The sequence below is a fragment of the Tuber melanosporum genome (assembly GCF_000151645.1).
Source record: "Tuber melanosporum whole genome shotgun sequence assembly, scaffold_25, strain Mel28".
In the NCBI taxonomy this organism is placed as follows: domain Eukaryota; kingdom Fungi; phylum Ascomycota; class Pezizomycetes; order Pezizales; family Tuberaceae; genus Tuber; species Tuber melanosporum.
In genome coordinates, this window is record NW_003298919.1 from 980134 (window position 1) to 1008028 (window position 27895).

Consider the following 27895-nt stretch of genomic DNA (forward strand, 5'->3'; position numbering starts at 1 on the left):
ATGGACCGGGCTTGCAGGGGGGTGCAGAGGGACGTGCACAAAGTCACAGAAGAGCTCGAAAAGGAATCTATTGAACATAAATGGCAACACAACAAGGATTATTTATTATATATTATAATTATTATAGAAATTAAAAATTAAACTTAAAAATTAAAATTGTTTCCTCCTCCATCCTCAATACAAGCTGCGATCCATTGAGACATAGAGTCAATATAATAATTGATCCTTTCCTGTGGGTAGTTGTTTCAAGCCTAGAATAGTATTAGATAAAAAATAATAATACCTGGATTTTCAATTTACCTCTTCAAGAGTAACGCGAATCTGTTGCACAGTCATTTGTGCACCAATTTTTTCATGTAAAATGTTCTTTAAATCCGTCCAGATTGTCTCAATTGGATTTAAATCTAGAGAGTTTGCGGGCTAAACGAGCTTTGTAAACCCAAGCCATTCATGGAGGATATTGTGAAAGTGGTGGACATGTGCTGGAACATTGTCCTCTATTATTACAATATCCCTCACTAGAAACTCTGCTTCTGCCCAGCTGGTAAATGTATAGAGAAGGGGGTTAAGAATTCACTCATGGTAAATGTACAAGTCAATGCCCCCTTTTCTATCCACTTTCCGGGTTTTCAATATAGGATCCGGAAATGGGATTTGCAATCCCGAGGAGCTGGCATTTTAATTTTCTGCCAGCTCTAATTGATACTCTCTTTGGAGAGCAAAAGTGACTTCTTTCCGTTGGTTAGCTGTCTCGTATAGAGTACTGTACATATGATATGAGAGTTTATAGTCTAGTATATCTTGAATAATTTATTAGTATTAAACAATATGTACATATTAGAAATCAAATTGGTTAAAGTATAAAGTAATAATAAACAATAACTTTGAATATAAAATAGTATAAATTAAATTATAAAAAGTGTAACATGTTTGCTAGGTGCTAATCACGTTATCGGTAATGAATATGATAGTTGGCAGGTGGCCTGCTCTTCCGGAGAGGAGGCGAGAGTTGAGAACTAAAGGAGGCTTTGAGGGTGTACTGAGGAACAAAGAAGTAACCGTTCAACCAAGTATATTAAAATACTGTCTGTCGAAGTCTGCCTTTTCTATCGTAGAAACTGGTGGTCTTTAAATACACAAATCTGTTCATGTCTAGCGTGAACAAAACGAATCAAAGGTATCAATTGATACACTTTGGTGAAACTTCTTAAGTATCAAAGCAATACTTAAAACAAAACATAAAAGAAAACCAAGTATCAAACAATACTTAAAACAAACCAAGTATCAAACGATACTTAAAACAAAACCAAGTATCAAACAATACTTAAAACAAAACCAATAACCGAGTACCCGTACCGGTTACATTCCCCAAAACAAAACAATTGTTTAAACAAACAAAACCTAATAATCATCAAAAGCGGATTCTGAGAAACTAAGAGCTTCAGTTTCCGCTAAAAACTCTTCATCATAAGTATCACACCAGGGACAAGAAGAGATCCTAAGAAAACATTTAGACTCAAAGAAATGTAAATCACAGTAGTCACGAATACCAGATTCATGACTGTACATCAACCCAGGAGTGGTCGCAATCAGGACAGTAATCGATCCAGAGGATTTCGAAGTAGTCTTCAAGTTGAATAACATCGCGGTTCAACAACAGTCCAACAATCTGTTGTCGCAGCCTCACATTGAGTTCCACATAGTTTGACATCGTTATGGTATTCGGATGGTGATTGGTGATCAGATAAGGTTGTTGAGAGCCTGCTCCATAGTTCGATTTTCATCATCGCTGCTTTCGAATTCCGACTCAAAGTATGGTGCCTAAAACCCATCCCTAGCTTCGAGTTCTGCATGCCATTTCTCAGTTTCTGGCATCGTAGGGGTCCAGCACATGGTGATGTAATTGATCGTTGGGGGGAGGGATTCGTTTGGCATGTTGTCTTTCCACCATTTGTTCACCATATCCATAGCGTGTTCTAGTCCTTTCAGTGGTTTCTAGCTGTTCTCGCTTGTTGGATATCCTTTCCATTTGACTAGGAACTGATCGTTTCCATGCCAAAGGCGGTGGTCTCTGATTTCTTCAACTTTCCATTCATCTTTCTTGTTGATGATAATAGGTGCAGGTCGAGAATGTATTCTTCCAGGGAACTTGGAGTCATCGTTTAGGTGGAATCGCTTGACAGCAGAGGCGTGGAAGACTGCGGTATTGCGGCGGTACATGCGTCCATCTATCTAGACAGTGTAGTTTTCTGTATGCTTGTCAAAAGATAAGACCTTGAAAGATCCTCGCCATCTGGGTTGTAATTTCTTGCTGTGTCCAACATTGGTAATGAACATGTTTTCATGCACCATGAGCATATCACCTGGCGGGATAGGGACATGTTTGCGTCATCACTTCTGAGCAGTAGTAGTGCTTCTGAATCGGGCAGCTTTAACAGCTTGGAAGGCATCATTCTGAATTGCTTGATGGCAGTTTAGGTGGTCATTGGAGGCAGCGACTGAGGAGTTTTTAAATAAGGTTGTAGGTAGGAGGGGGTATGGACGGCCGAATATTACCTTCTATGGAGACATTCCTAAGGTGTCTGAGAATCTGGCATTGATATATGCGGCCAGTTCAGTGAGGGCTAGTTCCCAGTTTGTTTGCCATTCATTGATCATGTTTCTAATTCCAGTCTTGACTTCGCGGATTTTTCGTCCTGCTTCGCCATTAGTCTCATGATGACCAGGGGCCGCCATAATGTGGTTTATTCCGAGAGAGGTTAAGGTTTGTTTCCAGAGTCTGGTGGTGAAAGGGGGATCAGCATCAGTGATAATAGATATGGAGTACCCATGGGGGGTGAATAGGTATCGTTGGAGGTTATTCCAGGTATCTTTGGAGGAATCGGTAACCTTCATTGGTATGAGCCATGTGTATCTGGAAAATCGATCCACAGCTACCAAGATTGTGTCATATCCAGCGGACTTGTTGAATGGTCCTGCGAAATCGATGGCATAGGATTTGAATATTTCACATGGCAGTTGGAGGGTCTGCATCTTCCCTTCAGGTAGTTGTGTTCGCTCCTAATTTGCCTGACAGAGTTCACATTGTTTGATGAAATCGTGGAAGTCCTTTCGCATTTCAGGCCAGTAAATATATTCTGAGGCATATTGGAGGTTACGGTCCGCACTATGGTGTCCTTTGTTGTGGATTTCAGGGATGACATATTCCCTAATAGTCATTCCATTAAACATATAGCCTTTCGGGATGTAAAGGCAATGTTCACCATAAGGGGTGCTAGTATAGACCATTCCGTTGGATTTGTTGTAGGGGGTGAGGTCTCCATCCCTGGCGCTATCTATAGCTTTGAAGTAAATCGGGTCATGGCGATATCCTGCTATCATTTGGCTTCGAAAAGAGGAGGTTAATTCTTCTGTGATTGATCTAATATCTCGTTCATCCTCAATTAGGGATTCTCTTGTCGGTTCAATAGGGGCTTCCTCTTCCTCAAAGGTTTCATAGAGTTGTCAGCGATGCTCGGGAATAGTAGGGGGTTTGACTGAAACAATGGTTTCATTATTGTATACTCGTAAGAGTCCACCATATAGTGGTTGTGAATCGATTATGGGAGGAGAGGATGGCGGGGCTGACTGTGGGGGGTGTAAATAGGATATTGCATCCAAGTAGGCTGCTGCTTGTTTGATTTCTTCAAGACATTGGTATCGTATTGAAACAGGATTAGGGGTCTGAGGGGGGTGGGTCGATTCATCTTCATCGATCATCTCTTCTGCTCCTTCTGCGGTGTTGAAGCTGGTGTTTTTGTAATCATCAGCAGACATATAGTACGGTCGCTGGTCTCTGTTACCGAACTTAATCTCAGTCTGGTGAAAAGGGCAGGTATCGTGATAACAGTGGGACCAGTGGAGTCTGCTTTGTTCAAGCTCGTTAGGAGGTGTGCTGCGGAGGGTGCAATTGTCTTTCCATTCGTCATCAATGTCCTTTCCTCGTTCCGTTCCGGCAGCGCTGTAAATAGTGTAAGAGAAAGGATTGGAGGGAGCGGCAGAGCTGGGGGTAGCTATCGATGGTTTATGTTCATAGGAGGTGTCGTCAGGGCTGTCTTCGCTTTGTCTTGTGTGGTCATGAATGAGAGGAGGGTCTGTGAGGTCTTGATTCTCATATAGGCAGGAGAGAGCATCAGCTAAATAGTTCGTTCTTCTAGGGGTATAGATGATTTTTGCATCGTATTTGCTGATCTCTCCTATCCATCTTGTTCTTCTCCTTCCAGGCATTCTTTCTGATTCAAGATTCGTGGGAGGTTAGTGGTCGGTAACAATGGTGAAGATATTGCCCATCAGAATGTAGTTGAAAGTGGCGAGAGCATCAATCACAGCAAGGGCTTCCTTGTCTGTTGTTTCATAGTTCATCTGTGAATTAGTGAACTTCCTGCTGTGTAATGCGGCCGGTCTTGCCATTTCATGGGAGGCTCCTTGTCCAACCCAGGCTCCAACTCCAACATTCGATGCATCTGTAATCAGCCATATTGGTTCGAGTTTACGATAAGCGATAAGTTGTATAACATTGGTGTTTTTAATCAACTCCTTGATGTTGGTAAAGGCTTGGTCATGAGTGTGGGTCCAGACAAATTCTGCATTGCCGGTAAGGTCTGTGAGCGGCGCTGTCACAGTGGCGTAGTGTGGAAGGAACTGGGAGATATAGTTGACTAGTCCTAAGAATCGCATGAGCTCCTTTTGATTTTGGGGTGTAGTCCATTCTGTTAAACAGGATATTTTTCCAGGGGCTACATATATTCCTTCGTCATCTATCATATGTCCCAGGATGTTGAGCTTATCGGCAAATAGGATTGATTTGTTTTTGCTAACGTAGAATTTAGCTTCCCTTAGCTTGGTACAAATCAAACCTATATGGTAGGTATGTTCTATTTTGGTGTTCGAGAAAATGAGGATATCATCAATGTAGACCTAGACAAAATGGTGGAGGTATTCGCTTAAGAGGTTTTCCATGATTCGCATAAAAGTTACAGGCGCATTCATATCATCTTGTAATATAACTTGGCTAATGAAACTTCCGAAGGGTGTCTTAAAACTGTTGTAGCGTTCGGATTCTGGATTTAACCTTGTTTGGAAGTAGGCATCGCTTAGGTCAATCTTGCTTTGGAATCTAGCCCGTCCAACTGCATTCAGGATTTGGGTTTGGTTTGGGATAGCGGAGCTGTCCATAACCATGTTATCATTCCGTAGTTTGAGGTCAACCAAGGGGCGGATCCTTTTTCCATCTGCTTTGGGTTGAACAAACATAGGAGCAGCACCTAGGGCCTCTGCTCGGTAGATGACTCCTCTTCTTTGTTGTTGGTTGATCCAATCACAAAGTGGGCTTTTGTATGCGTCAGGGATGGAGTAGGTGGGTTGGTTCTTAAGATTAGAGGGGTCTTGGAGGTGAATATGGTGGTTCACTTCTCTCATAGGCGGTAGTTCTTCGGGAATCTTATCAGGGAAAATATTAGAGTATTCATCCAATATGCGTTGGGCAGTTACCTCACAGACCGTGGCTTGGTACTCTGTGCTTGTTGGCTTGCATGAGACTCTTACCTTCTGATCTGGGAATTCGATGGTTGATTCCCCACACCTGATTATAGCTTTGTGGCGGTTCAGGAATGGCATTCCTATGAGGGCATTGTATTTGGCTAGATTTCCAACCAGCATTTCCTGGGGGAGTAGGATTGCAGAACCAAGTCGAATAGTCGCACTACAGGTTTTATGGCTTGTGAATCGTGATCCCTTTACTACCATATTGACTGGTATGAGTTGGTTAAGGTCTCGAGTTGGGAGTCCATGGACAGAAACAAAGGCATTGCTGATCATGTCTCTTCCGATCGCGCCAGTGTCGAATAGGACTCGAGCCTTCTTGCCATTGATGAGAATAGTACCTTCCAGGTCAGTGTACTCCTTAAATGTAGCCGGAGGTCGGACACTGTTGCATTCCACATCAATATATCCGATATGAATCTCCTCATATTTGCTGGATTGGGCATCATCACTATCATTCTCAATATTGTTGGCTGATACTTCTTGTTTGATCGCCTTTCCTTTCCCTTTCTTCATAGGACAGTTCTTTGCCATGTGTTCTGTTTTTCCACATTCAAAACATTCTCCTTTCTGTCATCTCAATTCTTAGGAGGATTTGGTTTTCTTCTTGAAAACCCGTGGGGTATCATCTTCAGAGTTGCTGGAGGGTTTGTGTCATGGTTGGCTATTTCTACTAGAGAATGTCTGTGTTTTGTATGCTTTGGTCTCATGGAGAATAGCGTCCTTCTGTTCCGCTCTTACAATTATAACTGCAATATCGTCGTCGTCTTCCTCGAGTGGTTCAACCTCTTGTCGGAGGGTAGGATACATAGTATTATAGAATCGTCGCTTAAGGATGTAGTTAGAAATGCTTCCTTTCTTCATTCAGTCCTTATACATCAATAGATCCGTAGCTACATCTGTAATCCTCTTGACATGCATTCCATGAACTTGCTGGAGCTGGTTGAATTTGTTGTATAAGAGGTTGTTGGTGATAGAGGATTGGAATTGTCCTTTCAGATAATCGAGTACTATAGCTTCTCTTAATCTCACATTTCCGCCGTAATCCTTTTAGTATTGGTGGTATGCGTCGGTTGCCTTTTCTTCGTAAAATGATCCAATGTATAGTCTGGTTGTAGGGTCTTCCACATCTTTCCCTTGCAGGAGAAGATAGTGTGTGAGTTCCGTCGCCTAACGGTCAAAGGCTTTGGGTTTGAGGTCTTTTCCTTCTCCTGTAAACTTCGCTGGCAGGTGGAGTTTAAACTTAGGAGGTTCAAATGCTGCGGGTATCTCCTCTTCATCGGGCCTAGCGCGAGATTTTCCTCCTCTAGAGGGCCCTCCTCCTGTACTAGCCATGTCTGATTCGCTGCTGGATTCGGGGTCGATTGGAGGTTCAAAGGAAGGCTTCTTTGCTGGGGTTGAAGGGAATTCTCCTGGAGGTTATATGTTTTCCGTATTTGCTGATTCGCCTGGCTCCTTAGCAGAGCATCAGAGTTGTTTATTTCTTGTAAGATCTTGCCGTGAGATTTGCTTCCCACTCCTAGTTGTCAAAGATTCTATCTTGGATTTGAGACGAAGCCGAATGTGCCAAGATTCTGCCGCTTCTCTCTGCTAGCATTCTGAGGTGGATATCGATAGGTTGATCAGGCCTAAATCCGGGGACAGGTTCTTAACCACTTGCTGAGGTTAAAAAAATGTAACATGTTCGCTAGGTGCTACTCACGTTATCGGTAATGAATACAATAGTTGGCGGGTGGCCTGCTCTTCTGGAGAGGAGGCAAGAGCTGAGAACTAAAGGAGGCTTCGAGGGTGTACTGAGGAATAAAGAAGTAACCATTCAACCAAGTATATTAAAATACTGTCTGTCAAAGTCTGCCTTTTCTGTCGTAGAAACAGGCAGTCTTTAAATACACAAATCTGTTTATGTCTAGCGTGAACGAAACTAATCAAAGGTATCAATCAATACACTTTGGTGAAACTTCTTAAGTATCAAAGTGATACTTAAAACAAAACATAAAACAAAATCAAGTATCAAACGATACTTAAAACAAAACCAAGTATTAAATGATACTTAAAATAAAACCAATAACTGAGTACCCATATCGGTTACAAAAAGTATATAATTAAAAATATACTTGTACATACTAGCTTTTCTATGGAGGATTGCCCTCTAAAACATAACTGTTGTCCCTTGAGCAAACTTTCAATTGATGTTCTGTGGCCGATAGGCCTCATTAGCTCGACAAAGTACTCCATGGGCTTTGCAGAACCACAGATTTCCTGTCTCAAAATAGGACTCATCTGTGAAGATGATATTCCTCCAATCATAATTTTGGTATTGATAACAAAAGGTAAGTCATCTTGCCTTTTGTTCTGGACCGAGGGTTGGTTTATAGACTGGCTTTAGGCGATATATTTTATTTTCATATAGTACTTTAGAAACTGTCTGCCTGCTCATGTTCAGTTCTGCTTTGTTTTATTAAAAAAAGTATTAATCATTAGTTATATATTCCAACTTTAATTATCAATTAAATAAAAAAATAAAAAATAAAAAAAGAGCTTCTAGAACCTGCTCCTACTAACTGTGTAAAGGTCATATGGCAATCATCTGCATCTTACAGAGTAACTTCCACTAAATGTTCCTTCTGCTCTTATGTCAAGGCCTCATTAGAGCCTTTTGCTGAGTTTGGTAGTGGAGTAAGATTTTCATCTGCACAAAGATCAGGATTCTGGTTTTCGCTGGTTCGCTGGCATGCTGTTTTGATAATATGTGAACAGGTACTTATTAGCACTCCTGATTTTGCTGAAATGTCTGCTAAGCTCATCTTTTGTGATCCTTCGAGCATAGAGTATCTAATGATCTAGCCAGGCTTAGCCATTGATATTGTTCGGCCTCGTGATGTTGACATTTTGATGAATGTCCGTGTTGTTGATATTTACTAGAATATCTGAACACAGTGTATACTTTATGAATTCCCCTATTTTTTTACTTAATAATACTCTAGTATACACTAACTATTCTACTATATCTATTCAGATTTACTCTTACCCAAAATGCACTCCTGTGCGCCACCATGCAAGCCCGGTCTATTTCACAAATGTCACGACACAACGAGTAGCAAACTGCGTACAAGTAGTACAGGCATACCTAGAATATAGTGACATGACATATGCAGGAGTATGCTAACAGAGAGGCTATAGACAAGGCCAGTTCAGAGAGTTGAGTGGAGCTATTCATGATTGCGAAAAACTTTAGTCCTCTTGTGGATTACATATTACCATATCTGAAATGAGACTGTAAATACGGCAATTAAAATGTGGCCTTCTATACTAGATGAAGCCTCCGGGTTTTTTAAAATTCCCAAAAGTATGATAGCTCGATAGACCTCATCTGAGGTTACCAAAAGGATCTTACTTCAGAGTGGGAAAGGGTCACATCGGGATGTACTAGCTACTTTTATTTGTATGTAGCTAGAGATGGAAAAAATACTATTTAAGGTATTTGTAGTACAAAGAGAGTAAGGAAAGCCCATTCGGGATGGGTGGTTCAGAAGAAATGGAAAAGAGCTCTGAAAGATCAGATATCCTGAGCTACAGTCATAGCAGCAATTATTTGTCTTCTCCCATAGCTAGTTTCATAGCTTCCTTTCGTGTCACTACATAGTACTACGGTTCATCACCAATATAGCACAATCACTTCCAGAAAATTACAAGGAAGAAATCTTGTGACAGCTGAGGTTTAATCAACGGAATTGAATACTTACCCCACTCGTGCCACCTCCTGTGCAATACTCTTCCCTCTTATTACGCTATATTTATAATCACAATCAAGGTAGCATACCAGAACACAGAATCTGCAATGTTGATGAGACACCACTACCCAGGAAGTACCTAATTGGCTGGACCTATGATATCAAGGGTGTTAAAACTGTTTGTTCAAAGAGTACAGAGTCAGGAAGTGAAAAGCATTAACCCACTTTATTCTTATACATCTTCGCTAATAGTGACCCCAGGATTTTAACTATTCTCATATTTACAGCCACTACTGGTACCAAGATACAGGAAAAAGAAGGTTACCTGTGGGATAAGCACGTCTATGTTGAATTTTCCCTAACTGGATGAATGAATGAGAAACTATTTATGAAGTTTATTCTTCAGTTTCTTGTGCCTCTCTTGGAGAAAGAGTGATCACTTTTTGTCTTCGATCAATACTAAGCACATTTAACCCCTTTGCTTATCAAGACCTGCCGTGACAACAATATTATATCCTCCTTAATCCTGGCCAGCACTACACCCATAATACAACCTCTCAATATTTCGATTAATAAGCCTTTTAAAGGTTTAGTAAAGGAGTTTACTGAAGAACTCCAAGAACAGAAGGAAAAAATAGAGGAGATAGACAAATAGAGTATTGGTCAATATTGGATTGTCAAAAGTAAGACAATGGGTATGGCTTGAGAGCAATAGCATCAATGCAATTCATGGCGGAAAATTGACATTTAAATCTTCCATGATACAGGAATCTCATTACCAGTCGATGGCTCTCGTGACTAGGAGCTGAAGATCAAAGGATTTACACAGGATGAATTAGTAATAGGAGATTGGACTCACTCTGAGGTTGAAATGGTTTATAGAAAAGTAGAGACAGAAAATACAAAACTTCTTCAATCTGATTCAGAGAATCATCAAGTAGAATTTCAGCTATGGGATGAATAATTTCTCCTGATATGTTATTTTCTTTTTTGATTCCAAATATAGAGTAGCTCAATGTCGATCATGTGTGTAACCTCCTTGGCAATGGTCTCTATATGGCCAGATTCTACGGTATTGTTAGGAATAACAGAACCCGATACCTAGGAAACACTCTAAGTAGGATAACTCCACTTGGAATCGGAATCTCTGGTCTCCAACACCCCCCTCCGGCTCCCTTACGGGGCCCGTGCGTCATCATATATATCAATCTCAGTTGCGTCCTGTGACTATATTACTACAGAATTGAAAGTGTTAGAATAATACCATATACGTCACTGCCGTCCGTCCAACCGGATCCTGTTCACAGGTTATATGAGAGGGGACCTTCGGCTAGGTCTGAGAAGTAGAACGGAGTGATTCCGTCAACTACTCAGAGAGTTACTCAGCTCCAAAGACATGATACCATTGGTACAGGCCATAAGTAATGGGACGATTTCGCACAATGAGATGGTATCAAATAGTAAAGGATCTCTACTAGAGACCAATACATTTACATCCACCAGAAGAGTCTAGAACTGCAAAAGATATTACCAAAGAAGCCAACAAACTTCATGGAGTATTGCAACTGGGTTTCGGAACATGTCATAACCATGGGGTGATCCTCAATACTACAATGATTACTGAAACCTACTACCCAGAGAGCAACCAAGGGTTGCCGACCGAGAGATTAATTACCAATCTGGTGGAATAGCTTCCTGCGAGTTGATAGGAAGTCATCTAGAGAAAATCTATTGGCTGGGTATGGAGTTATAAAGGATCGGAGTCAGACGAGCTACGATAGTTGTAATGACGACCACCTTTGCAGATATAGCCGTAGATAAAACTGATCATTTTATCAATGGCGAAGACAATTGGAGCCAACTCAGTTCGACTTAAGAACTAGGCCATAAGTCTAAAGACTCTGCTAATCAGGATATTACTATTGGAGACAGTACATTTTCTAAGAAGAAATATCGTAATTACCGAAGAGGATGTGATGGTTTTCAGGGTATACAGGTGTTCGCACCTTGGAAGAAAACCCGACGTTGCGAATTACGATTAAAGAAGTACATAGTTGTATGATAAATAGATGTAGTCCGCGAACACTCAGATGCGAAATATAAATATTGAAGTGCCTCCTAAGCTTTAGACATCATCAAGCAACGGAGAAGAGACCTTAATAATATAATATTGTTTTTACGATTCTACCCTACTTTAACTACTTTACTTCACTCCTAGTAGTCATAAACGAAATGAGCCAAGTCCGAGCCTTCTTAGACAATCTCCGTCTACAAAAACGAATCTCGATTGGCATAGACAATCTTGAAGTCTATCAAGTTGTCTCCACCTAACAGGTATACAAGTCACTGGCATGAACAGAATGAACATCAAGGGGTCCCCGAAGCTTGAAGCCCATTGCTAAGGACACCTAATCACCTCTGTAAATAACAAAAGTAGTTAGCATAAAAATAATCAAAAGGGGAGAGAGATTTAATGAAAAAGAAATATTCTTCACATCACTGGAGTAAATAAATATTAAAATATATAATCAACATTAGAAAATTATTAAAAATAATAATAAATACAAAATATTAAAAATTAAAAATTGTTTGAAGTTCACCAGTGAGTATGGCCTCTAGAGGCAGTAATAATAGCCTGTATTCTTTGTAGTATTGAATTCACAAAGGTTAAAAGATGCTTCCCTGAAATTCTATCCCACTCCTCCAGTATTATCTCCCTTATTTCCTCTAAACTATTTGTCTTACGATACCACTTGTTTAGTTTATTCTTTAGGATAAATCAAATATTCTCAATTGGGTTGAGATCTGGAGAAGAAGGGAGTCAGTTGAGGTTTGGGATACCTGTCACGAATGGAGCTTAGCATGGAAAAGGTTTTCACAGGACTCATGATTAGGTTATAGGTATGTTATTGTTTTACACATATGACGCATTTGGGTCATATGACTTATTATGTTATGATTTATTATGTTTTGCACATGATTCAATTATGAGTCATAGGAGGTGTACTTGGCAAGTATGCCTTGCAAGTATGCCTCGCAGGTATGTCTTGCGCATATGATTTATGCCTCGCATATGACCTCATTATGAGATTACAGGTTTCATGCATATTACCACTCTGGATCATATGACTTGTTTATTACGTTATGATTAGTTTATGAGTTTTTGCACATGACATTGCTACAAGGTCATAGGATTTGAGCATGTGACCACTTTGATCAAATAACTAGTTTGTTATGATTGGGTTTTGCACATGTAACAACTTTAGGTCACACGACTTAGGACGGGAAGAACACTATACAAGGAGGCTAGTACGGCTGAGGAGAATAGATTCTTCTCACTTTATTTTAAGTACTTTTCCTACTTATTACTTTCACGAAGCTAAAATACCTTTACGCTCTTTATTATTATCACAATCTTTATTACTACAACAAGAATACTCCCCACGAGATAGAGTTAGAAAAAGGTTATGATAGGAGTTACAGATAGAAGACATAGGTCTTATACTATCAGTAACGTAGGTATAGGCCTAAGAGCTATCAGACAGCAAAAAGAGAAGAGAAGAAGAGAGAAGTATCATTCCCTATTACTAAGAACAAACTATCTGAAGGCGAATTGTTACAATACCATACTGCTCCCAGATTTGCCAAGTATGATATACTTGGTAAGCAGATGCTCCATCCTCTATGAGCCAGAGAGGATAAGCAGCGTACTCACTCTCTTACTCCTAAAAAGGTTGGAGCACTGGGGTGAGGATATAATCAATGTAATATTTTGATGTTATGGTACCCCAGTCCTTATCCTAAAAAATGGGATCACATTTCTTAACTTTTAAGGATGTACCCCATATCATGATGATATCTGATTTGGGGAACTTTGGGAGGAGACAATCATTGTGATACTTCTCTCCTGGGCACTGGGTTACTCAAACCTGACTTGTATGACCTGATAGCTATATATAATACTTGTTGGTCCAGATGACCCAGCGCTAATCCTCCTCTGTCCAATCTTGATGGGCAGTTGTGAAGGCTAAGTGTAGCCTTTTCTTCTGCTTATCAAGAAACAATATAACTTTTGAGCAACCCTCCAGGAATAGCGGTTAGGCGGAGACAACTTGATTGTTTGGCGGAGACAGCCCGATAGACTTCAGAGTTGTCTAGGCCGATCAAGATTCGTTTTTATAGACGGAGATTGTCTAGGAAGGCTCAGACTTCACTCGTTTCGTTTATGACTACTAAGAGCGAAGTAAAGTAAAGTAAAGTAAAGTAAAATCGTAAAAACAATATTATATTGTTAAGGTCTCTTCTCCGTTGCTTGATGATGTCTAAAGCTTGGGAGGCACTTCGATATTTATATTCCGCGTCTGAGTGTTTGCGGACTACATCTAACTAACATACAACCATGTACCTTTTTCCAATATAACTCGCAACGTCGGGTTTTCTTCCAAGGTGCGAACACCTGGAGATCCTGAAAATCATCACACACTCTTTGATAATTATAATATGACTATTTGGAAGTCATACTGTTTCCAATAGTAATTATCCGATGGTGAGAGTCTTTTTTAGACAAATGGCCCAATTCTCAAGTTGAACTGTGTTGGCTCCAATCGTCTCCCTTGTCGATGAAATGATCAGTTTCATCTGCGGGTTGCATCTGCGAAGATAGTTGTTATTACCGACTTTCTAGGTCATCTAACTTCAACTCTTCATAACTCCATACCCAACGGATAGATCTTTTCCGGAGGACTTCCTACTTTCCTGCAGGAAGCCTTTCCATAGGGTTGGTAGATAATCCCTCGGTCGGTAACCCTTGGTTACCGTGGGTAACAGGATTCTGGTTACTGTCATCGGTTGGGGAGTCACCTCCTCAGTTGCAGTATGTACCGGAACCTAGTTGTAACACTCCTCGAACTCCATTGGGTTCGATGGTAGTATTCTTAGGAGTTCCAGACTCTTCTGGTTATCGTAGGGTGGATGTGAATGTATTGGTCTTTCATTAAGATCCTTTACTATTCATTATCATCTCTTTGCGCGAAAACGTCCCGTTACCTGCGGCCTATGCCAAAGATATCTCGTTCTTGAAGCCTAGTAACTTTCTGGGTAGTTGACGGATTCACTCCGTTATACTTCCCAGACCTAGCCGAAGGTCCCCTCTTATATATCCTGCGAACAGGATCCGGTCGGATGGATGGTGGCGACGTATACGGTATTGTTTTAACACCTTTGATTCTGTGGTATAATACTCACAGGACGCAACTTAGATCGATATGTATGATGACGCGCGGGCCCCGTCAGGGGGCCGGAGGGGGGTGTTGGAGACCTGAGATTTCAATTTCGGGAGAGGTTACCCTACCTAGGGTGGTTCCTAGGTATCGGATCTCGGTATTCCTAACATTGATAGACTTCAAGATTGTCTAGGCCAATCGAGATTCGTTTTTGTAGACGGAGATTGTCTAGGAAGGCTCAGACTTGGCTCATTTCGTTTATGACTACTAGGAGTGAAGTAAAGTAGGTAAAGTAGGATAGAATCGTAAAAACAATATTATATTATTAAGGTCTCTTCTCTGTTGCTTGATGATGTCTAAAGCTTGGGAGGCACTTCAATATTTATATTTCGCATCTGAGTGTTCGCGGACTACATCTATTTATCATACAACTATGTACTTCTTTAATCGTAATTCGCAACGTCGGGTTTTCTTCCAAGGTGCGAACACCTGTAGACCCTGAAAACCATCACACCCTCTTCGGTAATTACGATATTTCTTCTTAGGAAACGTACAGTCTCCAATCGTAATATCCTGATTAGCAGAGTCTTTAGACTTATGACCTAGTTCTTAAGTCGAACTGAGTTGGCTCCAATTGTCTTCGCCATTGATAAAATGATCAGTCTTATCCATAGCTATATCTGCAAAGGTGGTCCTCATTACAACCATTGTAGGTCATTTGATTTTGACCCTTTGTAACTCCATACCCAACCGCTAGATTTTCTTTGGATGACTTCCTATTCACTCGTAGGAAGCCACTCCACTAGACTGATAATTAATCCCTCGGTCGGCAACCTTTGGTTGCTCTCTGGGTAGTAGGTTTCAGTAACCATTGTTGTATTTAAGAATCACCCCATGACTACAATCAGTTCCGAAACCCAGTTGCAATACTCCGTGAAGTTTGTTGGCTTCTTTGGTAGTGTCCTTTGGAGTTCTAGACTCTTCTGGTATATGCAATTGTATCAGTCTCTAGTAGAGATCCTTTACCATTTGATACCATCTCATTGTGCGAAATCGTCCCATTACTTATGGGCCATACCAAAGGTGTCATATCTTTGAAGCCTAGTAAATCTGTGAGTAGTTGACAGAATTACTCCGTTCTACTTTCCAGGCCTAGCCGAAGGTCCTCTCTCATATACCCTGCGAACAGGATCCTGTCGGACAGACGGCGGCGACGTATACAGTATTATTCTAATCACTTCAAATCTGTGGTAATGTAGTCACAGGACGCAACTGAGATTGATATATATGATGATGAGCGGGACCCGTAAGGGAGCCAGAGGGGGGTGTTGGAGACCAGAGATTCCGATTCCAAGTGGGGTTACCCTACTTAGGGTGGTTCCTAGGTATCGGGTTCTGGTATTCCTAACAATAGTCTTCCATTGGGAAGGCTTTTCTGAGTGTTTATTTGGAGGCTTGGATGCCACAAGCCGCAGCAACCTTAACAAGTTACATTCAACGATGAGCAGCACTTATGGTAACTGTAACTACCAGTCAATGACATGTGAGGGTGTTGAGAGAAAATTTCCTTCCTTTGGGCTTTTTGGGGGTGAAAGGATACTGACAGATATTGAAGACAGTGTCGAGACTGAGATTCTGATCTTCTGCAATCTGTCTGTAGGTCCAGCCTGCTGAATTTCGTAAGGCTTAGACAGTGTATCTTTACTTATACGATGTCCATTTACGCTTTGGGTTTTCTATTTTTTTGGATCATATTCATGTAAGTTACAGTTCATAATTCTCTCTGATTGGGAATAATTTACTTACCGGTAATGTTTTTCCAGTTTGGCAGTTAGTATATAAATGTTTTCAATATTTCACAGAATTGTTACTTCTTGCTAAGATGGCGTGGACCCAGGAACTATACTCTCTTTTTAATCAAATTTCTCTCTTTTTGATTACTTTTACACTAACTACTTTTGCCATTTACAGGTATGATTTGATGTCCTTGTCAAAGGTATTGGAAATTATGTTATTCCTTTCCTATCTGGTGATGGGGCAGTGTTGGCCATGCGACATAGCCACATGATCAAGTATATATGCTATTGTATTCTAGCATATCTAGATATTTCCTTGGTATGAAGCATTGTTCGTGTAATAATAAAGGAGTATATAAAGGACAGGTTTAGCCCTGTTCTTAGAGAGAGTGTACAAGCTTGGATTAATCTTTAAGTCTTCAGATTTTATTGTGGTTATCATTGTTACTTCATTATCACAACAGTTAGTACAATAGATATAAATATTTTCAAAAGGGTTTCAAGCTCCCGGGACCCCCTGATGTTCAGTCCGTTCATGCCAGGGACTTGTACTATACTCGTACTGAATAGCATCCGGGCATGGGCCATAGTCTAAAGGGCGGAAAAATGGTCAGCAATATCCTATGGGGTAGTGAAAAACTAGTCACTAACTTACCGATATTAGTGGAAAAAAAAAAAAAAAAAACAAGGCCAGGTTGACATGAGCAACCTGGTGTAGGTAGTCTACTCGTACCGTAGATTAGACTACTAGGCGAATTATCTTGCAAACAGGAGGAGGATGTTCAGGTGGTATGGTGAGGTAAGAATCATGAAACGGGGTTCAGTACGAGTACGTACAGGTTGGTCCCATAGGGATTGCTCGTGACCCCAAGTATCCCTTCAGAGTCTCTCTACTCGAGTAGACTAGTTCACACATCTTTGGAGGAAAGTACGGTAAGTAGCAATGCAACCGGTCTGGGTTTCTATATTTCCCTTCATGGTGTTTATACAAGTACTGTACTCGAGTACTGTAGATTGATCAACATGATCCCTGCTTTGCCACCGCGGGTTTTCCGCCCTTTATGACCGTGCCCGAGCACAGCACTATCATATCATTCCACAAGTCGGAACAAAAGGTTGGCAAGGTGCGCAACTAAATTTTGGCAAAAGTGGTGTGATATACCAGAGAAAACATGGAGAGTTGAGAAGATCTCTACCGGTAGATTATCTTCTCTTGTCCCAGTCAACTTTGAGCAAATGCAATCGATGGGTCAGGTGCAATACACCCACCATACCACCATCAGATCCAACCCCAGATACGTAAATATCCCAGCGTCGAGCAATGTTTTATCCGTCCACGCGTGAGGCATTCGATCTCACGTTCTTCGGATACCCCGATCGCCCTACCTGCCGCATTGAAGGGCAATACCGGTATTAGGGGTATTCGGTGTTGGAAAAAGATGGTGTTTCAGTGACGGGTAAACAGGGGAAGTCGGATCAGGTTACTATCATACGGTGCTATGATGATGTCCTCGCATTTTTTTTGGCTAGCTTTGAATTCGCCAAGGCGAGTTAACCTAAGATAAAGCATCCCTTTGTCCATCGGGCTCTGGGCGCAAGGGGATCTGGCCAAGGAAATAACGAGATCTGGAGATCATCCTTCCTTGACTGGAAGTTAATTGCCAAGGCTTTTCATACTGAGACCTTTTTATCAGTACAAGTACTTGTATCATAATTTATCATACCGATCTCCTACCGTACCGCTGGTAGACGCTCTGACGGGCCAAGGGACACAAGTTGGAACAAAGCCTGACATGTGCGAGAAAGAACTCTGTGCTCGTGCCCGTTTTAGCAGAAAACTCAAAAAATTTTCTCCTTTTACTTCATGCACGGCCGTGGCCGTTGCAGACTTCCCTCCGGCACCTTACTGCCCGGCACGAACATGAAGGGAGGGGGGAAAGAAGGAAAGAAAGAAAGAAAAGTAACTTATCGTGCAAGTGCCCACCCCACAAGAGAACCGCCCAAATCAATACATAATTACCGGGTTATCCAGCGAAATAATCCTCCTCGCCCTACTCGAAAACACCTTGTAACCGCCAAACTTGCTGTACTCGTACATGAGGTATCATAAAGCAAGGTGTGCTCGAACTTTATCGACTTTGAACATGATACTCGTACAGTATCGGTAAGTACGAGTGCCGGTACGGTACCCCTAGGATATCTTGTTTATTAAAAGCCACACAACCAGAACCATGGGGCCAGTTAGAGCACCCACCAATGTCTCACCGCGATAACTGTGCGGTACTCGTACTAGTACTGTACGTCAGCTCATCCTCGACCGACTGCTAAAAACCGTTATCATATTTATCTGCAAGTACGGTATGATATCTGTCTGCCCGGGGTATATGATACACTTCCCCCTCATTTTTCTTTGCTTTTGCGATAATTACCTTTCAAGATGTCTCAACAATTCAAACGGTAGACTAAGCTAAACTTATAATACTGTATATTATCCGAACTGGGCGCTGCGCCTGACCTTCCGGGGATGGATACTCGGTAGACTACGAGTACCGGTGTGGTGCAGGGCATTTGAAATCAACCACTGATGGGTAATTCATTTGATTACATAATACAAACGAAGCGGTGGGGCTCGGCAAAATAACTTTGAAGACGCCCATACCGGTACTCGAGTACAAGGGTAGTTTGGGGACTCACTATCTTCACCACTATTATTACCGGTACTCTGGCTGAACCAGAAAACATAGAACCAGAGGGGAGTGCCTTCTGATTACTTCCGTGGGGCCATATCTTCCTAAGGATGTGGTTGTGGTTGGGGACTTTTGAAAATTATTCTTTTACGAGTAGTTGATTTCAAGTGCCCGCCACCATACGGTACCAGTATCGTAGGTATCATACCTTTTTATCACCGTACCGGTGCTCTAGTATTGTTTTTGCATTCCGCTCGGTATTTGTATGTGAGGGCGGCACACGAAGACTGGCGTCTATGATACTCGAGTATCATATTCTGCAGTCTGTAGGAGTATGATAAGTGCGTCGCAGTTGGTGGTGGTGCGGGTTCCGGGCATATCGTAGTACGATACCACATATCCCCGGTAAATTATGCAGTTGGTTGGGGGCATGATTTCTTTGAATATCCCCCCCTTCCCCCCTTTTTTCTTTTCTGATGCGTCCTGGAAGAACAGCTCGCCCGTGGAGACGCTTTGCTAACTTCGATAACTCTTCCTATTATTTAGTAAAAACTAGTTGTGGTGAAAGCTTACAATGTCCATCAAGGCGTGTCCGAGGACAGTCATCTAAAAGGTTCTTGCTGTTCTGTTGGTTCTTGCTGTTCTGTTGATACCTCATGTTTTGCTCTTGGGGTGAAGGGGGGGGGGATATAAGAACTTTACGGACGTGGCTACCGTATGTGTATATCACTGTCAAAATGGTAATGGATTGTATCACCGTAGGACCTATTGTGCCATTATGGTCTTTCTCGTTGTGTATCATAATGCAGCGTATGATACGTGCTCCGCTGTCCATAATAAGTGCTGTGCCCGCACCGGGGGTGGTCTCTCTCTTCCCTCCCCCCTCCACAGGTACTCTTGGGACCAGGAAACGAGGGTTGGGGGGGGATTCTGGAGAATCTCTCGGGGGTGCGGTGATGCGATTACCGTATTATGATATCCCACGTGCGACGAGATTTAAGACGTATACTGTGAGCCTGATGGGAAATTGAAGTCCCAATACCGTACACGGCGCTGTGCTCGAGTACTATTTGAACCTCTGCAGACAGCAGACCACTGCCGAACGCTGGCTTCATAGAAATGAAATGTTTTCAAAGTGCTGCGCCGGTACAGAGACGGCTCATGCTTGATTGGCAGCCGGGAGTAAATTATGGGCGGCCCCTGATAATGGTGAACACGAGAGTTGGGAGGGAGCTCGGTTATCAGAAATGGCGGTTTCCTGAAATCTCTACGGTTACAGAGAGCATTCTCTCTGCCTTTCGGCAGTTTGAGTAAGGTATTATAATGTATCATAACGGGATTACGTTTGTCCGGGTCCCCCGCGGATTCCCTCGAATCTGATTCGATGCGAATCTCATTTTATGGGAAATAGGCAATGTATCATACCGGTCATCCTGAAGCTGAGAACTAATTTTTCAACCCTTTCCTCTGCTACCGTAGTGCTGCTGGCGAAGAGCAGATGTTTCGGCAATTCATTGAACGCCGTTCTTATGTGCGGGTGTAGTTCTGTATGTATGTATCAGAAACTTCCGCCTCCGCTGGAGCCTGGGAGAGGGGGGGCAATTTTTTGCTCGCGGACCAGCTTTTGGCGCAGGGGTTTGTCGGACAGCCCAAAGGCACAGCCCAAAAAAGTAAACGAAAGGCGGAGAAAGCGCTCACAGAGATTGGAGGCAAGCTTGGGGTGTGGTAGCAGGGGGTCTAATCCCAAAAGGCTGTGCTGGACACCCCATCGAACAGCGGACTAAACAACAAACTGCCCTGCTCTTTTGGCACCTAATTCATTCATTCATTCATTCATTCATTCGTTCATCCATTCATCCATTATTTCGAGAGGAAGGGGAAACGAACACCGACAACGACCCCCGTCAAGAAGTGAACGAAGCGAACAAACTTTAACCCGTCTATCTATCTACCGTATCTGGTCGACCGAACAAACGGTAGGAGAGAGTTGGATAGGGCGGGCTATCGTCTTGCAAAATTCGAGCCCTGACACCGGTGGGCTGAACTCGCCTTGGGCAGGGTCGCCCGCGCACGGCCAGCAAATAGTCTACCAGCAGCCACTCGCTCTCCTCACCGACACATGATAGTGGACAAACGAGCGATTCAACTTTCGTTTATCCCATTCTCTCCAACTCTCCCAAGTCTTTGAGGAAAAATAAGGCGATAACAGACAGATCTTAGGGCTGAAGTGGGGCTACCACCGATCAATGGGTTCACGCCAGCGTTCAGCGAGCGCTCTCTCGCAACACAACACCATTCATAGTAGTACACCCTCACCAGGAGGTATGGGAGGGGGCTCAGGAAATCACACCCTGCACGATCACGTAGATTCTGTTATGCTGAATGCTGTGGAGATACCCACATTCCATGGAAACTCGCTACCTATACCGACCTTTGTACCGGGTTCGGCATACTCCACAATAACCCCGAATCGACCTAGGGCTCACACGAGCGCCGATTCTTCACCATCGAATGTAGGTGTGGCGGCCTTTGGGGGGTTACAGCCACGGCAGCCCTCAAGGAACTCGATGATGCAGGGGCATCCGGGAGGGATGGGCGTTCGCCATGTATCGACGTCTGTACTGGATGGTGGTGGTAGGGTTCGCCCTGATGGGACTCATGGGAGCGGAGGTGTTGGAGGAGCGGGAGGAGCTGGCGGAGTCACTGGAAATGGGTTTCCCGTCGGATCGCCGCCGATGCAGAATGGGATGATTATTCCGCCTCCGCCTCCTCCCCCGGCCAAGGATGCGGGCTACGTGCCCAGTGTTGGGAGGAGCCATGGGCGAGAGGGTATGATGAATTACCACTACACCTCTCATCATCACCACCCACAGCAACAGCAGTACGGTGCATACACACCTCACCAACCCTCCACATCCTCCTCGACAGCCTCCTTGTCCCTGCCCAAACTCCCCCCTTTATCGGTACCCCACCAAAACGGTTTGACCAACGGTAACAATAATCCAATTTACACTCCTCACCTGCATCACTCCCACCATGCACATCACCCCCCTCACCACCCTCATCGTCCGAATGAAGCATTAATGTACCGACAACAATCTACACAATCCTCCGAGAGTATCGCTTCCTCCTTTGCTAGGACCGAATCAAACACCGATAGCGAATACATGACGCCCGCTATGGTTACTTCTTCTGGATCTGTGCCAGCGTCGGCAGGCAGCCGCAGCGTCTCTAATGGAATCACCCGTTCTTCTCATGTGTCTCATTCTCATTCCCAACAGTCACCCCTTGTATCAAATACAGCGGGTCCCCTTTCGCCGGATGTGGCGACTGTTTGGACTTTGGATAGTGTTGTTGCATATCTTAGCCGACATGAATTTTCCGAAGAATGGCAGGAGGCCTTCCGTAATCTCAACATACACGGGGCAGGGTTTTTAGAAATGGGGCAACACAACTCTACGAGTCTACTACAGATCGTGCTACCTGAGGTTCTACGGATTCGCGGCCCGAGCGCCGACCCTGTTAAGGAGAAGCTGGCGGCTAAAAACATTAAAAAGATGGTTCGGGAGATATTGAAGCTCTCCCAGGAAATCCCCAATACCCCTCCACCCGCTGGACATAACCCCCTTGAGAACGGAGAATCACCAGCGGGGATGGCAAACACATCTCAGAGATCTCCAGCTCAGACTCGGTTTCCCACACAAAGGGGAGCCACGTTCCCGGCTTCCAATATTTATTCTGAAACGTCCCACAACGCATCCGAGCCTTTTCTTCCACGAGGCGGAAGCGAGAATACTCTGCAACATAGAGTGGGGGCATCGGAATCGCGGTCCAGAAATGAATTCTCAAAGGGGGCCTTGGCTAGTGCTGACCAAATTTCCAGACATTCCCCATCAAATTCTGATGCCAGTATACGCGACCCAGCTGACGGCCATGCATTTGGGAAACAGGCGCTTTCTAGCAGTCCGCGAAATTCTCCACACCTAGGATATCAGTCCGTGAGCCGTCATGAGCCCATCTCGACTCGTCATGGAAAATCAAATTCCCAAGAGTCCGTCACATCAAGCACCGTGAACCACAGGCCAGGAGATGGGAAGGGCAAAGAGAAGGCCCTTATTGTTCTGGGCATAACGCAGAACGAACGGCCGATTGCTCGCCAGGATCCCGATGGGAAATCGGGTTCTGGTCTTGTAGATAGGTTTCGAAAGAAATTCCGGAGGGAGACTTCGGATGATGATAACGAGGATGGTTCTCCCACAGGGCTGGGAACCCCGAATCTACCATTCACAATTCCTGAGAATAATGCAAGTGACTCTTCACTTGAGCAGGCCTCGGTTTCGTCTGTGGATGCCTTGAGGGGGAGAGCAAGTAATCCGAGATCTGCTCCTGGTGGGGGAACTCCAAAGAGCAGCAAGCCGGTATATGTGTTCGCGACAAGAGATGGAAAAGTATGGGTATCTATAGATGTGACGAGTTTAGAAAAAGGAGGGGAGATCAGAAAGGAAATTTGTCGCAATCTTGGAATCAACGACTATGATGTAGCAGCTATTCACCTGACTGAGGTTGGCCAAGAACCTAACGGTAAGCCCTATGGTCTATATACAGCATTTTTTTCTTTTCTTCCCCACTCTTCAATAACATTGCAATATCAATGTGCTGATAACTTGATTTCTGTTGCAGATGAGACTTTAACAGACCAGATGCTCAAGCTGTCTTGTCAAACCAGAGGGGATAGTATAGCTAGTTTGAAGTTCTTTGTGCAACCGGTGCCGATGTCTGCTTTTGATTTGCCAGCTGAAGACTCTATTGGACAAACATTGTCAAGTTCACCACCACACCAGAGCTACGCTTCAGACCCCCCAACCCGTCCCGCCAATGCCGGCCTAAAACCTCAACCTTTGCAACTAGAAAGAACACAAAAACAACTGAATCGGCGATCCTCTTCTCCCCACCTCTCGATTTCATCGGGAGATTCGACATTGAAGCAGAGCGATATCACTGGATCAGCTGAGACACTCCCTGGTACCGGCATGGATGGTTCTGGTGGTAGCTTGGATGATCTGCGAGAACGGTTGGCGCTTCTGAGGAGGTATCAAGATCAGGGGCCTAAGATTAATGTTATCCCCACACCTAGTCTTGGTCCGACACCACCGGGCCCGCATTCATCGGTTCAGCCATCGCCAAATGATCCTATACCGGAGCAAAGCTCTGGATATTCATCGTACACTGGTTGGGAGAACGATTATTCTGAAGCACCATCGCTAAAGCCTCTAATTCGAACTGCTACAAATGGCTCGCCTAGTGATAATGGTTTGTCCCCGGCATTACGCAAAAATGAGCTCTTCTTCGATGAGGATCCATCACCAATTACAAACTTTGCAACGCTGACCCATGGCCCTCCTCATAAAGGCTCTGCTGGCACCAATCAATTAGGGGCCGCCGCACAATATCGCCGTCAGGGACTTGAAATAATTGCCCAGCAACAGCAAGAACAACAGACAGGGTGGTTGGCTAAGAAGAAGAAGGAGAAGGAAACCGATACGGAGAGGCCGCCTTTTCAGAGGGTACAAACAGCAACCCGCAGTGCGCGGGTGGTTGATTTTGATAACCCCAGGCCCTCGCCATATGAGGATGTTAAAATGGAGACATTGATACCGCAACGCAAACCACCACCACCCCCATCCAATCGTAGCTCGATAGGATCTATCTCTAGGGTAGGGAGTGACTTTGGGCGAGGCTTGCCAGCGGATGCTGGCGGGCGTTACGCTCCGGCGACCAGGAGAGTGAGTATCGATAGGACGGCTGTTGCTACGGAGAAGGCGCCCGAGATGTCAGAGAGGGCTTGGAGAAAGGGTGTGTCGCCCTTGCACGAGGATCGCAGTCCGGTTACAGGAATCGGATCCTCGTTGATATCGGCAGGCATCTTATCTGCTCAGATTACCAGAACACCAATTCCCGGTGCGCCCCGCGAGTCTGCTTCTGCACCATCTTTGCCAGCGTATAGCCAAGTGGCTCCGCACCAGCAACAACAGTATCAGCCGCAAGGGCAGCAGATCCAGGAATCGCCGAGGCCGCGAGCAATGGCTAAAGTAGATTTTGGTCATTCGGGCACAAGTAGCCCTCAATCAGGTGGGACCCCTAATAGCCCTGGCTTTACGTGGGGCAAAGGGAATCAATTGTTCAAGATACCTGACTATCAGCCAGAGTATGAAACTGGGCCCGAGAAGCTTACCCTACAGATACCGGCGGCACCTCCCCCACGGCAAAGCTCTCCCGAAATCAGCCCGGGCGACCGCGACGTTATCCTCGGCATCCGAAAGTCAACACTCCCGGCGGGTGCTCCAATAGACATTCAAGGGAACGATGTTCAATTCCTTTCACAGGCCACGCCCACAAGCGCAGAACCTCGAGTGCAGGAGGAGGAAGAGGATGAAGATAGTGATGAAGATGATGGTTTGTTTGCAATACCCATCTCCTCGCGGAGCGAAAAACCGAAAACCGAATTCCCTAAGACAGAGGAGAGAAATATGGACTCGCCCAGACCTACGTTGACAATTGCTACCACAATTGCTCCCAAGAATGTTACCTTTAAAGCTACGCCCACTACATCTGCGACTGCCAGTGGAAGCAATGGTGCGATGAATTCCCCCGAGTTCGAGCAAGGAGATGATAAGTTAGGGCTGAACTCCCCTGCTTCTCATAACATATCTGCTCCAGGTTCTGCTGCAGCGTCAGCCCACTCCCCAGCTGATTATATGCGCTTGGGTCGTCGGGAGTCCTTTGGTAAAGACGACGTATGGGCGTCACGTCCTCCCGCGGAAGCCCTTATTGATCATCTTGACGATTTCTTCCCGGGCCTGAATTTGGATCAACCTATTCCGGACGAAGTTGGCGTGTCTCCACCCCCCTCACCTTCACCTGCCACCGAGAACAAGCCTCAGTCATACCAACTGGCTGATATCCCGTCGGAATCTCCAAGTACTTCTGAGCCCCCAGGAGCAATGGGACCGCCACCCCCCCCGGTTAGTAAGGGCAAGAATGTCCCAACAGTTGTGCAGAGAAACGTTGGTCGTTCACAATTGGGCCGGATGAAGTCTATCCGTGAAGTTGCCAGAGGTGCCCATGAGAAATCAAAGAGGTTTACGCAGACAAACACAGCTGGCTTAAAATCTGGCGATATATCTCGCAGAAAGAGTACAAAGATGTTCGGAGCTCGCTTGATTGAAGTCACGCCTACAAAACGTGGAGCTACGTTGCAAGCACAACAAGCACCACCAGCAGCTCAACAACAGAGTGGAATCAAGCGCCAAGCTACCTTCCGATGGTTCAAGGGTCAATTGATTGGCAAGGGTACCTATGGTCGAGTCTACCTTGGCATGAATGCAACCACGGGAGAATTTTTGGCTGTCAAGCAAGTGGAGGTATCGAAAGGCTTGTCAGCCGGTGATAGTGATCGACAAAAAGAAATGATTGCTGCGCTTAACCAGGAGATCGAGACTATGCAGCATCTCGACCATGTTAATATTGTCCAGTACCTCGGGTGTGAGAGAAAGGAGATGAACATGAGCATCTTCCTAGAATATATCTCCGGTGGCAGCGTTGGCAGTTGTTTAAGGAAGCACGGCCCTTTCGAAGAATCAGTTGTCAGAAGCTTGACTAGACAGACATTGAGCGGATTGGAATATCTACACAGGGAAGGGATCCTCCATAGAGATCTAAAAGCAGATAATATCTTGTTAGACATTGATGGGACCTGCAAGATTTCCGATTTCGGGATTTCTAAGAAGAGCGGTAAGTGACGTGTATTTTTTTTCTACTGGGTTCCATGTACCTAACCACCTAGTGCAGACAATATCTATGGTGATGATCCTGGAAATTCAATGCAGGGCTCCGTGTTCTGGATGGCTCCTGAGGTTATTAGACCTGAGGGTCAGGGTTATAGCGCTAAAATTGATATTTGGTCCCTCGGATGTGTGGTTCTCGAAATGTTTGCTGGCCGCCGCCCCTGGAGCAAGGAGGAAGCGATTGGAGCTATCTACAAACTTGGCAGCGAGCGCCAGGCGCCTCCGATTCCCGACGATGTCGCAGAAGTCATTTGCCCTAGTGCCATAGGATTTTTGGCTGATTGCCATACAATGTGAGTTGTGCCTTTACATCCTACATAAGAGCATTTTCGATTAACTTTCTCGTAGTGAGCCTTCTGAGAGGCCAACTGCTGCAACTTTATTGAACGAACATGAGTTCTGCTCCCTGGATCCGAGCTTTAATTTCTTGGATACAAGTCTCTATCAAAAAATCAGGGGCCTCAAATTCTAGTTTCGAATCCTTTCGATTGTTCGGCTGAAAGCGTTTGGGTCTGCCTTCTGCTTGATTTCCTTTTTTTTCGCTTTTCTCATTGTAATAAAAGTTTACTGCCCTTTGCAGTGAGAGCAGGTATTATAACCAACCTTGTCCTTCAACAAAATTTGTGATTTGTTTCTCTGGGCGTTTGCTCTCTGTTATACCGGGTTTTATGTTTTATTGTTATCCAAATTTTGTTTCTACTCTTCCTTATACATTATTGACTGATTAGTTGTATTGTTCTGTTGCGCGTTTGTTCAGAAGCTGGGTCCTTCTTTCTTTCCTTGTATGTACGTGGCGTTCTATGGCATATATGAGTGATATTCCACTGGCGGGAGGGAGGAGGGAGGAAAAGTATTGTAAATCGGCATTTGGCGATAGTTGGTGTGGGGTTGAGTGGGATATCCTAATACGGTATCTAACAAATGATAATTGAAATGATGATATCATATCATAGTTGGGCTGTTGCGACTATGCGGTGATGGGTTTGCCTAGGGTTGAATTTGCGGTATTATGCATTTGACCTTCAGACTGAGTTC

General features: G+C 44.1%; 1 protein-coding gene; it reads left to right on the forward strand.

The window, feature by feature from the left end:
* Positions 1-20878: 20878 nt before the first annotated feature.
* Positions 20879-27804, forward strand: GSTUM_00006322001 (uncharacterized protein). XM_002838480.2 has 5 exons: positions 20879-23597; positions 23697-25145; positions 25221-26807; positions 26865-27153; positions 27209-27804. The coding sequence occupies exons 1-5, from the start codon at positions 21263-21265 to the stop codon at positions 27330-27332; spliced, it is 5784 nt and encodes a 1927-aa protein (XP_002838526.1). The 5' UTR covers positions 20879-21262; the 3' UTR covers positions 27333-27804.
* The last annotated feature ends 91 nt before the right edge of the window (positions 27805-27895 follow it).